The 18,281-nt window shown below is 36.5% G+C and overlaps 1 protein-coding gene across 12 annotated transcripts in view; it reads right to left on the bottom strand.

The window, feature by feature from the left end:
- LOC150104068 (USP6 N-terminal-like protein) overlaps positions 1 to 18,281 on the bottom strand; it is a 615,889-nt gene that overhangs the window by 183,098 nt on the left and 414,510 nt on the right. For all 12 annotated transcript variants that reach the window (XM_090397263.1, XM_090397258.1, XM_090397257.1 and 9 more), the window contains one exon: positions 17,049 to 17,091. In XM_090397263.1, the coding sequence (XP_090253389.1) occupies positions 17,049 to 17,091 (43 nt within the window). The remainder of the gene's footprint in view (positions 1 to 17,048; positions 17,092 to 18,281) is intronic.

Below are 18,281 nucleotides of genomic sequence, written 5' to 3' on the forward strand. Positions count from 1 at the left end.
GCGGCTAAGGTCAAGCAATCTCAATAATCAAGGAATGGGTCAATCTCTCTATCCATCCAGGGAATATCATCAAAAAAAAGAAGCAGACACTACCAGACGAGTGAGGAGAAATCTCATCCTGCTAGAATATGAGGGTAGGCTGGCAGTCCTCTGGTGTCACGAACAACTAAATATACATGGACGAGGCATATATTTTTCTATAGTGAAGAATGGCCTGCCAATCCTATTATTCACAAGATTGCTGCAAATGTTAACTTTTGGGTTATCTCTCTTTTGACCTCATGGCAAGATGGACTCCTCATTCTCCAGATACAACTGTTCTGTTTATCAACTTATCCACACATGTAAAGTGCTTCAGTGGAAAACACAACCTGGACATATGCTGGACACATTATGCATAGCACAATCTTTCATTTTCATATGATCATCACATATTTGATACGATATAAGTTTTAGTAAGGAAATACTGTGAGTAGACATATTACTAACTATTATAATAACGGAATTAACTCGTGTAAATTATTCTTTATTCGTAGAATTTTCACCTGAGTACCACAGGCTTCATCAGTACATTTACAAGGCTAATTAAACAATAACTGTTATATTCACAAAGCGACAACTAAGTAGCTAAGGTTAAATTTCCTAAATTTATTTTAATTATTTAGTTATTTAATTATTAAATAATAATTACTTAATTATTCAATTATAATAATTAAAAATAATAATAAATAAAAAAAAAATAAAAAAATAAATAATTTTTTTTTTTTATAAATATATATATATGTGTATACAATTATATGTCAGGAAAGATTTGCTGCTTTTTAAAGTACTATCTCCCACAAGGGGGAAAGACGTAGACCATCGGATCTGTTTAGGTTAGGGGAGTGAAGTAATATTTCACATGTTTCTTTGTATAGCCGTTCCATTAGGAACCGACTTTTGTGAATGGAGTTTGTCTTGTTCCACTTAACTCCATGTCTAGTATTGATGACATGTTCTGCAATTCCAGAGGGTTCAAGGTACTGGATGTATGACTGTTGTTCTTCTAACCGGACCTGAGCAGATCTTCCTGTTTGTCCGAAATATGATAATCCACATGAGCAGGGAATCTGGTAGACACCTGGATAGCTGAGATGTGGGAGCTTGTCCTTTGGAGACATTAGGAATGTGGAGATTTTTCTGATGGGTCGAAAAGCCACACAGATATTTAGTGGTCTATGCGTTCACTAACCCCGTGTACATAGGAGATAGGTATACGTGTAGGTGCTTCTGTACTTGAAAAGGATGCTGGCGCACGACTACTTAAAGCTCTTTTTATGAAGGACTTCTTATAGCCATTGGATATGAAGGAGGAATTAATATACTATAATTCTTTTTGAAAAAGTTCTTCTGAAGAACAAAAGGAGTTGGCTCTATGAACTAGTGTTTTTATAGTACCTGCCTTTTGGCTGGGATGGTGATGTGATTCAGCATGGATGTTCTGGCCTGTATGAGTCTCCTTCCTATAGACTGTGAATTGTAGATAACCATCTGGTTGGGGAAGAATCAAGAGGTCTAGAAATGCTAACTGCTTATTTACTTCTAGGGTAAACTGGATCCTTGGATGAAGTGCATTAATTTTTGAGAGAAACTGTTGTAGTTCTTCTGAGGTGCCCTTCCATAGCAAAAATGTCGTCCACATACCTGAACCAAATGTTAGGTCTGGGTGTAATGTTGTCAAAGATATGCTGTTCGAAATGCTCCATGAAGTACTTGGCAATAGCAGTAGATATTGGATTACCCATTGCTGTCCCTTCGATTTGTTAGTATAACTGGTTTATGAAGGAAAAATAACCAGACTTTATTACAAATTCAAATAATTTGACAAGGTCTGGAGGAAATTCTTGGTGTAGTAATTCTATGCTGTCCACCAATGGAACATTCATAAATAGCGACACAACATCTAGACTAATCATAATCTCCGAATTGTCTAGATGCAGATCGGAAATTTTATTTCTGAAGTGCACAGATATTTTGTAAGTGGGACAACCTATACAGTCTACAACCGGTCTTAATGGAATTCCTGGCTTATGTACTTTTGGAAGACCATATAATCTCGGTGAGCACCCGAAGGAGGTCTTTAGTGTTTTCTTTTTATCTTCATCCCATATCGATATTTTTTCTATGAGGGCATTAAGCTTTTTTATTTGACTACCGGTAGGATCTGAAGTGAGGGGCCTATAAGTCGCATAGTCGCGGAGTAACAGTGATATTTTTCTCTCGTATTCTCTTCTGTCTTGGATGACTACAGCCTTCCCTTTGTCAGCTTTCGCAATAATTAGATTCTTGTTATTTTTTAGTGATGTCAGTGCTTTTTGTCCAGCATACGATAGGTTCGGCTGCAGAGGCTTGGCATTAAAAATAATTTTTGCACACCCGAATCTTGTTCTGTTAGCTGTTTTTTGGGGTAAGGATCGAATACTTCTGTCTATACTATGGAAAAAGTCTATTATGGGTACTTTATTCGGAGCAACGGCAAAATTATGCCCTTTTGACAGAATGAAACATTCACTGTATGTCAGTGGGCGGCCTGATACGTTGATCACTACTCTATCTGTATCAATGACAGTATTACTAGATTTGGGGTGGCTCGCCAGTGAATCAAACCTTGCATTTCAATCTATCACAGGAAGCATTAAAAACCTTTCAGTATGACATTGATGAAATGCGTAAAACAGTGTTAAAATTTTCCGTCTTTAAGATTGGTTCCATAGCGTTCTCGATGTCTATTATTTCTTTGTTCAGAAGGGTAAGAGATTGCTTTGCTTCTTGTAGCTGACAATTTAACAGTGACCTACTGGCCTTTATATAAATCCGATGGGATCTTTGAGACTTAAAAACTTCTTTTATTTTACAGCAAGTAGGAATAACCTGAGCCAACTTACATCGCTTTAAGAATACTATTCTGTTAATGCAATTCGCCTTCTTAACTAATACTTTACCGTATCTGGCACATCATTTGGAAGTAGACTCTCCGTGAAATCTTGATATATATGTAGCCTGTTCAATAAGTAATAAAACTATATTTATACAGAAAACAGATTACCTTTAATCGTCATCATTTACATGGTCTTTTTCTAAGTAACTACCATGAGAAGCGATGCATTTGTCCGAACGTTGCGTCCACTTCTTAAACACATGTGAGAGTCCGTTTTTTGAGAGTTCTTTCAAAACCGCCTCCGCAACTTTTACACATGCTTTGTTGTTTTCGAAATGGCAGCCTCTTAGTGGTTTCTTGAGTTGAGGAAACAGCCAGAAATTGCATGGTGCGAGATCAGGACTGTATGGAGGGTGTGGTAGGATATCTGTGTTGTTGTTCTGCAACGTGTACTACACAACTAGCAATATGTGGCCTTGCATTATCGTGGTGCAATAAGAAGCCATTCGTCAAAAGGAAGCGTGCTTCCTTTTGACGTGCATGATGATAATCGCTGCTGTGTTGGTCACTGTCTCTGTGATGGATGCTGAAGGTCTTCCCTAACGTTCAAGATCTTCCACATTTTGCCTTCTTTCCTTAAAAGTTTTATGCCAGCAAAAAACACTTACCCTCAACATTGCTTCATTGTGGAAAGCTTCACGTATCATGTTAAAAGTGTCCGATGCCGATTTTTGCAAACGCACACAAAATTTAATCGCATAACGCTGTTCCTAGGATGCTTCCATTTCGAAGACTGGTCGCACCTCGTAGACGCGCTGATGAGCACTTGTGTTTAGTCATGTGACACTCTGGCACATCAGCCCGTATACGCCATCTATCAACCACTTTTGTTAATACAGACAGCAACATTTCTTTATTCCACAGAAATTAATATTGTGATGAGTGGTTTCGCCACAGTAAAATTAGTCTTATTACTTATTGAACAGCCCACGTAAGTTTCAGTAAGGAAATACCATGAGTAGACATATTACTAACTATTATAATAACGGAATTAACTCACATAAATTATTCTTTATTCGTAGAATTTTCACCTGAGTATCACAGGCATCATCAGTACAGGTACAAGGCTAATTAAACAATAACATTTATATTCACAAAGCACCACCTAAGTAGCTAAGGTTAAACGTGTGGACAGACTTATGTGTTCGTCGTACATGTTGTTTATTTTTTTTAACAGTATATATTAGAACACAGAAAAATAAGTAAATAATTAATTTATTGACTTATTGCTGATATTTCGCTGGTGTTATAACCAGCATCTTCAGAGCACAAAAACACAGTTTGTCACAATATGCGAGACTATAACAACATGATGTAATCAACGGACTAGTTAAACAAAAATTGTAGCAGCAACAGAAAAACTAGAGTCCTGATTTTGGCGCCCTCTATCTGAAAAAAAAAAAAAAAAATGCAGCTATCACATAAGACCAGAGTCCTAAACAGAGAAAAAAACCGGTACTAGTTTTTTCTCAAGATGAAGTCTCCCAGATTTTAGGCAAATTTATACAGCCATATTTGTTGAGATTTGGAGTGTGTTTCAGGGCTTCTGTTGCCTCTAAGAACAATCTCTCTGACTTGTAAGAGCTTCTATGCAGTACTTTTGTGTTCTTCCAGTTGATCCTGTGTGCAGGGGTATCCAAAATATGGTCTGCTAGGCCTGACTTGCCATAGTGATAATGCCGGATGTATCTTTTGTGTTCGTTGATGCGATGTTCACAGTTCTTCCTGTTTGACCGTAGTAGGATTGATTACACGAGCAGGGTACTTCATAGACTCCTGGATGTGATAAAGGGGGAATGCTGTCCTTGGGTGAGCAAATAAGGGTTGCTAATTTGTTCCACTGTCTGAATGTGGTGCGTAGTTCATGTTTATTAAGAATCCTTGAAATCTTTTCGGATGTGCCTTTAATGTATGGGATGGTGACGGTTTTGTTGTAGTTCTCTGTGGTATGGGGATTATAGCTATTGGCCAAGAAGGCCAATGGCTATAACCCACTGGCTATAACCCTCACAAACAATTCTCCCTCCTTTGTCAAAAATTCAGCCCACCTAAAAAGCATCTTACATTACCATACCCTAAAAAGCTCAGACTTAATGGTAAGCTTTGATATCACCTCACTATTCACAAATGTACCACTAATAGAAACCCTCAATCTACTGAAGTCACACTTCCCCCATGATATTTGAACTATTCAAATTCACAATACATGCAGGATATTTCACATGGAAAGGGAAATTATACAAACAAATAGATGGGACAGCCATGGGCTCCCCCCTTCCCTCCCCCCAGCCAACTTTTACATAGAACACCTGGAAAAACTAGCAATCGATACAGCCACTCTCAAACCAACACTTTGGCTATGCTATGTTGACGATGTGCTTGCTATTTGGCCACATAGCCCAGAGACATTGAAAACATTCTTAGCGCATTTAAATAGCCAACATCCAAAAATCCACTTTACAATGGAACGGGAAGTTAATAACTGTCTGCCCTTCCTGGATACACTTATCAGACGTCTTCCAGATGGTTCCTATCATTTTCAGTTTTTGGAAAACACACACATACAGGGAGATATTTACACAAACAATCACACCATCACCCTTCTCCACAATATGGCATTTTAAAAATGCTAACCCACAGAGCGAGAGCAATCTGTTCTAATGACGATACTCTTGCTGCTGAACTGGCTCACTTACGCCACACCTTCTTGACCAATGGCAAACGCTCCGAAGAAACCCCTCCCACTATCCATCACAGAGAACTACAACAAAACAGTCACTATCCCATACATTAAAGGCAGATCCGAAAAGATTTCAAGAACTCTTAATAAACATGAACTACAGTGGAGCAAATTAGCAACCCTTATTCGCTCACCCAAGGACAGCATTCCACCTTTTTTATCACATCCAGGAGTCTACGAAGTACCCTGCTCATGTAATCAAGCCTACTATTGTCAAACAGGAAGAACTGTGAACATCTGCATCAACGAACACAAAAGATACATCCAGCATTATCACTATGGCAAGTCAGGCCTAGCAGACCATATTCTGAATAACACCTCCACACAGGATCAACTGGAAGAACACAAAGTACTGCATAGAAGCTCTTACAAGTCGGAGAGATTGTTCTTAGAGGCAGCAGAAGCCCTGAAACACACTCCAAATCTCAACAAATATGGCTGTATAAATTTGCCTAAAATCTGGGAGACAGTCATCTTAAGAAAAAACTAGTACCGGTTTTTTCTCTATTTAGGACTCTAGTCTTATGTGATAGCTGCAATTTTTTTTTTTAGATAGAGGGCAGCAAAATTAGGTCTCTAGTCTTTGTGTTGCTGCTACAATTTTTGTTTAACTAGTCCGGTGATTACATCATGTTGTTATAGTCTCGTGTATTGTGACAAACTATTGTTTTCTGCTCTGAAGATGCTGGTTATAACACCAGCGAAATATCAGCAATAAGTTAATAAATTAATTATTTACTTATTTTTCTGTATTCTAATATATACCGTTAAAAAATAAACAACAATAGCTAAGGTTAAATTTCCTAAATTTATTTAATTATTATTATTTATTTTTAATAATTTAAAAAAATAATAAATAAAATAAAAATTAAAAAAATGAATGTTTTTTTTTTTATTTTTATAAATATATATATGTGTGTATACAATTATATGTTAGGAAAGATTTGCTGCTTTATAAAGTACTATCTCCCACAAGGGGGAAAGACGTAGACCATCGGATCTGTTTAGGTTAGGGGAGTGAAGTAATGTTTCACATGTTTTTTTGTATAGCCGTTCCATTAGGAACCGACTTTTGTGAATGGAGTTTGTCTTGTTCCACTTAACTCCATGTCTAGTATTGATGACATGTTCTGCAATTCCAGAGGGTTCAAGGTACTGGATGTATGACTGTTGTTCTTCTAACCGGACCTGAGCAGATCTTCCTGTTTGTCCGAAATATGATAATCCACATGAGCAGGGAATCTGGTAGACACCTGGATAGCTGAGATGTGGGAGCTTGTCCTTTGGAGACATTAGGAATGTGGAGATTTTTCTGATGGGTCCAAAAGCCACACATATATTTAGTGGTTTTAGCACCTTAGCTATGCGTTCCCCGTGTACATAGGGGATAGGTATACGTGTAGGTTCTTCTGTACTTGAAGAGGATGCTGGCGCACGACTACTTAAAGCTCTTTTTATGAAGGACTTCTTATAGCCATTGGATATGAAGGAGGAATTAATATACTGTAATTCTTTCTGTAAAAGTTCTTCTGAAGAACAAAAGGAGTTGGCTCTATGAACTAGTGTTTTTATAGTACCTGCCTTTTGGCTGGGATGGTGATGTGATTCAGCATGGATGTACTGGCCTGTATGAGTCTCTTTCCTATAGACTGTGAATTGTAGATAACCATCTGGTTGGCGAAGAATCAAGAGGTCTAGAAAGGCTAACTGGTTATTTACTTCTACTTCTAGGGTGAACTGGATCCTTGGATGAAGCGCATTAATTTTTGAGAGAAACTGTTGTAGTTCTTCTGAGGTGCCCTTCCATATGGCAAAAATGTCTTCCACATATCTAAACTAAATGTTAGGTCTTATATAAAAAATTCTGTCAACTTCAGAAATAAAATTTCCGATCTGCATCTAGACGATTCGGAGATTATGATTAGTCCATACGTTGTTTCACTATTTACGAATGTTCCATTGGCGGACATCATAGAATTACTACACCAAGAATTTCTTCCAGACATTATCAAATTATGTGAATTTGTAATAAAGTCCGGTTATTTTTCCTTCTAAAACCAGTTATACCAACAAATTGAAGGGGCAATGGGTAATCCAATATCTCTTGCTATTGCACTACTTCATGGAGCATTTCGAACAGCGTATCTTTGAGAACATTACACCCAGACCTAACATTTGGCGTTTTTGCCATATGGAAGGGCACCTCAGAAGAACTACAACAGTTTCTCTCAAAAATTAATGCACTTCATCCAAGAATCCAGTTCACCCTAGAAGTAAATAAGCAGTTAGCCTTTCTAGATTCTTCCCCAACCAGATGGTTATCTACAGTTTACAGTCTATAGGAAAGAGACTCATACGGGCCAGCACATCCACGCTGAATCTCATCACCATCCCAGGCAAAAGGCAGGTACTATAAAAACACTAGTTCATAGAGCCAACTCCTTTTATTCTTCAGAAGAACCTTTACAAAAAGAATTACAGTATATTAATTCCTCCTTCATATCCAATGGCTATAAGAAGTCCTTCATAAAAAGAGCTTTAAGTAGTCGTGCTCCAGCATCCTCTTCAAGTACAGAAGAACCTACATGTATACCTATCCGTTATGTACACAGGGTTAGTGAATGCATAGCTAAGGTGCTAAAACCACTAAATATCTGTGTGGCTTTTCGACCCATCAGAAAAATCTCCACATTCCTAATGCCTCCAAAGGACAAGCTCCCACATCTCAGCTATCCAGATGTCTACCAGATTCCTTGCTCGTGTGGATTATCATATTTCGGACAAACAGGAAGATCTGCTCTGGTCCGGTTAGAAGAACACCAGTCGTACATCCAATACCTTGAACCCAAATCTAGAATTGCAAAGCATGCCATCAACAGCAGACATAGAGTTAAGTGGAACAAGACAAAAGTCATTCACAAAAGTTGGTTCCTAATGGAACGGCTATACAAAGAAACACATGACACATTACTTCACTACCCTAACCTAAACAGATCCGATGGTCTACGTCCTTCCCCCTTGTGGGAGATAGTACTTTATAAAGCAGCAAATCTTTCCTGACATATAATTGTATACACATATATATATTTATAAAAAATTAAATAAATAAAATTATTTTTTTTAATTATTATAATTGAATAATTAAATAATTATTTAATAATTAAATAACTAAATAATAATAATTAAATAAATTTAGAAAATTTAACCTTAGCTACTTAGGTGTTGCTTTGTGAATATAACAGTTATTGGTTAATTAGCCTTGTACCTGTACTGATGATGCCTGTGATACTCAGGTGAAAATTCTACGAATAAAGAATAATTTACGTGAGTTAATTCCATTATTATAATAGTTAGTAATTTGATATGATCTGCAGAACCAGAAGAAGCTTATATGGATAGAGCTGTACATGAATACAGCTCTATCCACATATGCTTCTCCTGGTTCTGCAGGTCATATCAAATATATGATGATCATATGAAAATGAATGATTGTGCTATGCATAATGTGTCCAGCATATGTCCAGGTTGTGTTTTATGATGAAATTTGTAGCTCATAACTGACATGATTAATATTTCCTTACAGGAAATTGTTCAGCTGAAATAGCACATCACATGACTAGTGGCATCTGTATCTCAAGATGTGTTAGATGAGTGTAAATGTGTAAATGTAAATGTAGCTAAATCAATTAGCTGAAACTATGATATGTATGATTATATTTTCACATGAATAAAAATATGTAACATCACTGGAAAAACTTTTTGAAAGCTTTTCTTTGATCGGTTCCTGAGTTAGTTGATCTGTGGCATGAGCAAGTGGGTTTCTTCTCCCAGAAACTTGGGTTTTTCATCCTGTAAACTCAAGAAAATCGACTATAGAACCCACATTATTTCAGAAAGTAACATAACCTGTTAGGGTTAAGTACCAAGAGATGGCAACACTTGTTTGCCCATCTCTTCATTGGGTGCCGCTTATAATTAGTGGTAGTCATGGGCCAGCTATCTCATATTGGCTATCGGTAAAGATTGAACTGCCCACTCAATCTTCAAAAGCTAGATAGGTTTGTAAAGGTCTCGTCTACTCCCTGAAATGGAATAAAAGGCATTAGCTGATTATTATTATTTATATCACACACACACACACACACACACACACACACACACACACACACACACACACACACACACACACACACACACATGCAGTGTGACACTGATTATCCACTCAATCCACTGTTGAATGAAGGTCTTTACAAGATTTCTCCGTTTGGTACATGACACTGCAATGTGTTTCCTGATTCCATCCTGCTACTGGCTGAATGGTCATCTCCTAAGTCTTTTACAGTCGGAGGGGGGGTCCAGTTTATAATTTCTGTAGTCCATCGTTGGTGGTCAGATCTTTTAGTAATGCGGCCTACCCATTTCCATTTTAAGGTTTTCACATGGATAATGACATCTTTGATTCTTGACCATTCCTCTTATCGATATATTGTGTTTCTTATCTCTTGTAATTTCCAACATGCTTCTCTGAGTGGTCTCAGCCTTTAGATGTCTCTCTGGATAACGGTCCGAGTCTCTGATCTATAGGTAGGAATTGGTACGGTACGTTGGTTAAACGTTTTTCTCTTTAGACATAAGGGCAGGGTACTCTTAAAGATATTATGGTTTTTACCAAATGCACTCCATGCCAGTTTCGCATAAGTTTATTTCTCTCTGGATTCTGCCATCATCATTTAGTCTTCTCCAAGTTCATCTTCAGTCCTACCGCTTTACTTTTGTGCTAGTTCCCAAATTATGTTTTGTAATTCAAGTGGAATATTAGCAAAAATAATACTGTCATCAGCGAAACACAGATGGGTAAGGTAGTCTCCATTAATTTAGATTCCTTTTCTTTCCCAATTCATTGTTAGAAAAATACTCTGTAGTGCTGCATTAAAAAGCTTTGGTGATATGGTATCGCCATGGCATATTCCTTTCCCAATTTAACAGGCTTCATGCCTTCAAAAAGCATGATTCTTACTGTCACATTCTCACGCATGTTGGCAATAATTCTAATGTAGCTGTCTATGGAGCAAGACAATGTTCTTATTGAATCAAATCTTTCTCATAGTCAATAAATGCCAAGCAGAGTGGCAGTCTACTTGTTGGTCTTTTCTATCAGCTCTTATAGTACTTTAATGCAATCTACTGTACTGATACCTTCTTTTCATGTGGCTGAGAAAAGGATGGCCATTTCTCCAATGGTGCAATTGTACTCCCTGTAAAGTTTGTAAATTACAAGTAGGAGGTTAATGGGACTATAAATTAAAGATGCCAAGAAATAATATTCTTGTCATCCTTTATCCAAGTGCAAGCAAAACAAAGTTTGTACATGAAGTAACTTCATGACTGAACTACTTATATATAGAGGCTAATGACATCACATCAATTGCCTTAGTACCCTATAATGCAAAGCACATATCCTTATGGACAAGTATAATACTATGCATTATGGGAAAGGCCACTACCCAGACCAGTTTCAACCTTTATTGAGGTCTCATCAGTGGGAGCCAGACCCTGAAGTGTATAAGAAGTCATATTTCCATATACAAGTGGTCAAAAGTTGTCATATTTTATTACTAAAATACTCTGGATCAGAGACAGATGTTGAAAGTTTTTTTTTTCACTTGGTTATACTATAAATTAAACATGCCAAGATATTACATTCTTGGTTTCATCCTTTATTGAAGTACAGGCAAAACAAAGTTTGTGCATGAAGTAACTTCACAACTCGGCTACTTGTATACAGAGGCTAATGACTTCCCATCAATTGCCTTAGTATCCCATAATGCAAAGCACATATCCTTATGGACAAGTATAGTGCTATGAATTATGGAAGGGCCACTACCCACACCGGTTTCGACCTTATCAGTGGGAGCCAGACCCAGAAGTGATACCACAGTTGAGGTAATGCAGAAGTCCTATTTCCATTTAGCCTCTATATACAAGTAGCCCAGTTGTGAAGTTATTACTTCATGAACAAACTTTGTTTTGCTTACATTTGGATAAAGGATGAAACCAAGAATATTATTTCTTGGCATCTTTAATTTATAGTATAACAAGGTGAAAAAACTTTCAACAATAATTGAACTATAGTTTTTCAGGTTTTTCTCTGTCCCCTTTTTATGTAAAATAATCACTGTAGCATTGTTCCACTCCCTAAGAATTCAACCTTCATCAAGGCATTTTAGTAAACAGTTGGGCAAGTATTGTCTCTACTTCCAAACTAGCAACTTTTACAACTGCAGTAATACCATCTTCTCCTGGGTCTTTTCCTCAGCTCACTTTCGTGGTAGCATGGGTAACCTCCTCTGACAAGACAAGTGGTGCTTTTTCCTTAGGTGTATGATTTTTGCCATTATCATCTTTACTGTACAGTTTTTCCATAGAATTCTTTGACATATTCATTTTTAAGGGCAATCATTTGCTTCCGTTTTCCAGTTTTTTTTTTGTTTTTTTTTTAAATGTGGTTCATGCCTACAAATGGTTATTAATAAACTTATAGTACATTTGTACTGTAGGTGAGCTAAGGATTCTTTCCCATTTTTATCAATTTTATATATATATATATATTTTTTGCAATTTTTTTATTTATTTTTACACAGCATACATATACCTATACACATACTCATTTGGCTCATAACTCTTCTCGATTCACACCTAACATATCTTAGCAACAGACAAACTTTACTCTCTCACTCTTCTTTTTTTTTTCTTCTTTCAATTTTAAATTCATTCATACCTGCTAAAACTAGTAACTCTTTCTCACTTAGCATTCTAAAAATGGCACTAACATATTTATTCCTTACACCAGAAAAATATTCTTTCATGCACTCATCAAAAACATCATCATAAAACAAATGTGATTCTCTTGATCATGGAATTACATTCTTTGCCTCCTCGCTCTCTCTCACTTTTTCTTCAAATTTTAGGGCATTACTTATATTTTATATGGACAAATATATGAAGAATATATAGGAGAGAAAAAAAAAAAAAAAAAAATATATATATATATATATATATATAGGAAGGAAAAACCGGACATACCTTTGTGGGATGTTGCTGGCTGTCTTCTTTTCCAGTGGCATCCTAGCATATGGCGATATACATATGCTAGGATGCATATGTGTATCGAAGAAACAGCGTAAGACAGAAGAAAGCATGACTGAACAGAAGGGGAAAGGGTCGGAAAAGTGAGGTTTGAGAGATGTGGTAGAATTATTGGTGAGGCAAGAGGTATGTGAACTTTTTTGAAAAACCCGGGTTTTTTTATATTTTTTAAATTATTAAAGGTAGGCAGAGAATACTTTGGGATGGGGATGAACATGGAAATTTTTGGGGAAGCGTGTCATCTTCAGAGCTTGCAGGGGAAGTGGAGGCTATGTCATATTCTATTCATCGGAGTCGTGACCTAATTTTAACGTTATGGAGCTTCCAACTCTCGGAAATTATGTAGGGCAGTAAACGTTTATTGAGTTTTTGTCACATTTTATGGTTATTGTTTTCGATATTTTAAGCATTGTTTCATTTTCCTGTATGTCTCTACTATTATGGCCTTGTCGATTTTTGGGGTATGGTTCTGTTCTAGGACATGGACAGCTATTTTTGTTTTTCCTGTATTTTGTATTCTCTTTTTCTTTTGATTGTTGCATTTTTTATTATTTAAATGTTCTGGAATTGGGATGTTGCAGTCACAGAAGTGTTCTTGTAGTCTTGCTCACAAAGACTGCAAGACACTGCAGTCTTTGTGAGAGACACTACAAGAACACTTCCGTGACTGTAACATCCCAATTCCAGAACATTTAAACAATAAAAAACGGAACAACAACAGAATACAAAATACAGGAAAAACAGAAATAGCTGTCCACACCCTTGAACAGAAACATACCCCAAAATCGAAGTCCATAATAGTAGACATACATACAGGAAAACGAAACAACGTTTCGTTTTCCTGTATGTATGTCTACTATTATGTCTATCTACTATTATTGTATGTATGTCTACTATTATTATCTGAATATCGGAAACAATAGCCATAAAATGTGACAAAAACTCAATATATGTCCGCCAGCCCTACATAATTTCTGAGAGTTGGAAGCTCCATAGATCACAACTCTGACCAATAGAATACAACACAGATACATCAAGCAGGCATGACATAGCCTCTAATTCCCCCGCGAGCTCCAAAGACGATGCAACCCCGTTCTTCTACACCTGATCTTATTCCATAATATCCTTCTTCTTCTTCCCCAAAAATTCCTATGTTCACTTCCATACCAAAGTATTCTCTGCCCATCTTTAATAATTTAAAAAATATAAAAAAAAACGAGTTTTTCAAAAAATTTTCAAAAAAGTTCAATACCTCTTGCATCACCAATAATTCTCCCATATCTCTCAAACCCCACTTTCAATTCAGTCATACTTCCTTCCTTCGACAATGAATGTATATCGCCATACACCAGGATACCACTGAAAAAGAAGACAGTCAGCAACATCCCACAAAGGTATGTCCAGTTTTTCTTCCTATATGCATTTTTTTTTCTTCCTATATATTTATTCTTCATATATCTGTCCATATAAAACATAAGTAATGCCCTAAAATTTGACTAAAAAGCCAATGACATTATAAAAAAGGGTACTCCTAAACAAAAATAGGCTAAATAGCCATAAAAATAATATTTACTTAGAGGAACATGGGAATTTTCACAGAAATAATACTTCTTTCATATACATATATATATATATTTATTTTTTTATTTTTTTTTATCTCTCTGCTTGTTCTATTGCACTTAAGAGATGTTTCTTCAATCGCTCTGGTTCATACTGTTCTGTGAGAAACTGCATAAGTGTGCTAAGTTTGTTTCTTCTTAGTATGCTGAACGTACATTAGCATTTGGACAAAAACTGAGCACTAACTGTTCAGTTTAATTAGTGTTGTTTCTTTCTTGCTATTTTATATAACAGCATTAAAATAATTGCTTATTAAAATTTCTGAAATGTTAACATGACCACACTGTGAATTAACATTCCTTAATTAGAGCCTGTGTAGCTCAGTGGATGTGGCGTTTGCCAACCACGGCGCTTAGCCACATGAAGGAAGACTTGGTTGTGAGTCTAGTCGGCGACTAGAGGAAATTTTTCTAAGCCTTTTTTCTACCGGTTCCCGAGTTAGTCGATCTCTGGCACGGGCAAGCAGGTTTTTCCTCCCGGAAACTCGGGTTTTTCGTCCTGTAAACTCAAGAAAATCGACCGTAGAACCCACATTATTTCAGACATTAAATATATTGTGTTAGGGTTAGGGACCACGAGATGGCGGCACATTTGAGTCGTCTCTCTTCACTGAGTACCGCTTAATTAGTGATAGCCTTGGGCCATCTATCTCTGATTGGTACCAGTGGCGATTGAACTGCCCACTCAGTCTCCAAAAGTTAGATAGGGCTAAATGGCCTCGCCTACTCCCCATATACGGGAATAAAAAGGCGTTAGCTGATTTTTTTTTTTTTTTTAATTAGACTGAGATCATCACTTCCGAACCAGAACAATTAGTTTCTTTTTAGCATTTTTCAATTATCCAACACTCCTAACTAATACCAGTAAAAAAAATCAACTTGAAATTAGATTAAAGAAAGTTTTAAATTTGGAAAATATATTTACATACACTATCTACCAATAATTGTCTGGACACCCCTGTTGTTTGAAGTTATGAAACTTTCCAGGTTTTTAATAACAAGAACTGGTGTACAGATAGTAGGAAGCAGTATTTCATCATAGCAATTGAATCCAGGTGTGGTATGACAATATGATTGACTGTCACTATGGTGGCATGTGTTCATACATGGCATTATCACTCAACTGAAGCATCCAAAATCAATGGTTGGCGATTTCATCAACAAAAGGAGACATTCTGGCATCACTAGTGCATGAAAACACCCAGGGCAGCTGCCAAAAATGACTGATAGGGATAGGAGGGTGTTAAAATGGTTGGCATGCAAAACCCAGCTACAATTGGCACAGACCATCTGTGATGAGTTCTAGAATGCCACTAACACCATGGTGAGCACTAATACTGTACGAAAAGAACTATTTACTGGGTTTCCATGGAAGAGCAGTGGCACACAAGCCAAACATCATAACAATGAGCAAGGCAGCTCGTTTTGCCTGGTGCAAAGAGCATGTGAACTGGACAATTGACCAGTGGAAAACAGTACTCTGGAGTGATGAATCAAGGTTCACCTGTTTCCAGTCTGATGGCAGGGTGTGTGCTGTGTGTTACCACAGTGTGTTGTACCCACAGTAAAGTTTGGTGAAGGAGGAGTAATGGTGTGGGGTTCATTCAGCTGGTTTGGAGTGGGACCACTGGCTGATGTCTGTGGTTCTACGAAGGCAGCTCAGTACATTGATATTCTGGATAATCAGGTGCTGGCTACACTGTGAAGTATTTTTTAATGGAACGGACCCGAGTTACTATCAAGACAACAATGCCCCATGCCACAAAGCTGCACCTATTATGGAATGGTATGAAGAGATGGATGTTAAACAACTGCTCTTGGCCTATGCAGAGTCCTTACCTCAACCCCAAACACCTGACTTGACTGTGGGATGAATTGGAGCAGTGATCGAGGTCCAGAGCAGCACGTCCTTGATCTGTTGTTGAACTCAGTGCTACTTTGATGGAAGAATGGAGGCAAATTTCACCTGATGTCTGCTGCACATTGGTGGAAAGTCTCCCTCAAAGGGGTGCAGGAGATGATCAAAGCCAAAGGTGAACATTCCCAATATTAGAGCTTGCCTGTTGGTATCAATTGTAAATTGCTAGTGTCCAGACAATTATTGGTAGATAATGTATGTTAAATAGCTTATTTACTTTAGTTTTATATTTTTTCTTTAAATATCATTTCACCTCATTTTGCTATTAAAAAAACTTAATTAAAAGCCAAAATTATTTTTTCATTACTTTTAGTAAAGATGCTGAGTAACACATTAATTAAATTCCATGGTGAAATTATTACTCTATAGAATTTCTGAATATTTTGCCACTTATAAAAATGGTTTAAATCAAAATTGAAAAGGCTGGACAGTTTTTTAGTAGTAATCACAAATACAAATTTGAATAAAATGCTTTCATCCAAATTGCATGACAAATAAACTGATAAAGCATTGAACATAACTAGACAGGAGAGAACAAGGAGATAATTATAAACTTATCAATTTTTGATTAATAACTTGAAGCATTTTGTGATCAAATATAAAAAAATCAAATTATATAAGGAATTTTAAAAATATCTGAAACTATACCTTTGTTTCATGGGCAGTAAGTTTTTCTGGTAGTCGATAATCACTATAAAATAAAGTAACATTTAAAAATATGATAGTAATGGCATATTAAAATATGCATACACATTTTAATGTTTGCATATTTTCATACATATTAAATAATAGGTAAATAGTAAATAACAGGTAAATAATAAATAACATAAATAATTATGTTATTTATTATTTACCTGTTATTTATGTTATTTAGTAACAAAAGATTTTAATGATATATATCAAGTATCCAGTTATATATCAAAAATATGGCAAGTGGTGATGAAGAAATGTATAAGGAACATCAGTTAACAAGGAAAGGGTAATTATTATGGCTGATTTTAATTATAGGTATAAAGTGGAATGAAGAGATAGCATTAAGGAATATGGAAAATGAATTTCTTGAGTTTTTGAGAAAACTATCTCAGGCAATATGTAAAGGGAAGCACATGATGATCGAGAGTTTTAGATCTGATCATTTCATCAGAGGATGTAATTGTGAGTGGGGCTTCACACTTTTCTCCAGTTGGTGAGAGCGATCATGAAGTGATCACATGGGTTGTAGCTAGCCATATGAAGACTTCTGTGAGGAAAGGATATATCTTGAAGTACATGGCTGGTGATTATGACAAGCTTAGGAGACAGCTTGGAGCTATAGCATGGAATGAGGAGTTGAGTGGTAAGGAAATCCATAACAGCATTAATGGGTGGATGTATTCTGAAAATCAAAAGGCTGAATAAGGTAGATGTAAAATGGATGAATGAGGGACTTAAGTATGACTTTGGAGGCAATACAAGATGAATAATGATAACAATCAGTTACGTGAAGAGTATTAAGAGTAATCTAGGAGAGTGACTCAATAAGGACAACAAAAATGCAGTATGAGCAGAAATTAGCAAATGAGGTGAAGAAACACCCTAGAGAATTTTTTTTTTGATATGTGGCAAGTATAAGGAAGAATGATTATGGTAAGATGATGTTAATGAATGAAAGTGGTAAAATGATAACTGTTGCAGAAGACATTATTGAAGTATTCAGTGACAGTTTATAAGAGCATTTCATCCTCATTAGGGTGAAATCATGAGAAACTTAAGTGTAGAGGAGAGGGTGGCTTAATTGTGAGTGAGCAGGAGGTATTTGAGGAAATAAATAACCTTGATATCAGTAAGGTGATAGGATTTGACTACATAATGGAATGTTCCAGGCAATTATCAATAGCACTG

Source organism: Typopeltis vanoorti, chromosome 8 (genome assembly GCF_054136105.1).
Source record: "Typopeltis vanoorti isolate ZY-2024b chromosome 8, IOZ_Tvanoo_1.0, whole genome shotgun sequence".
Lineage (NCBI taxonomy): Eukaryota > Metazoa > Arthropoda > Arachnida > Uropygi > Thelyphonidae > Typopeltis > Typopeltis vanoorti.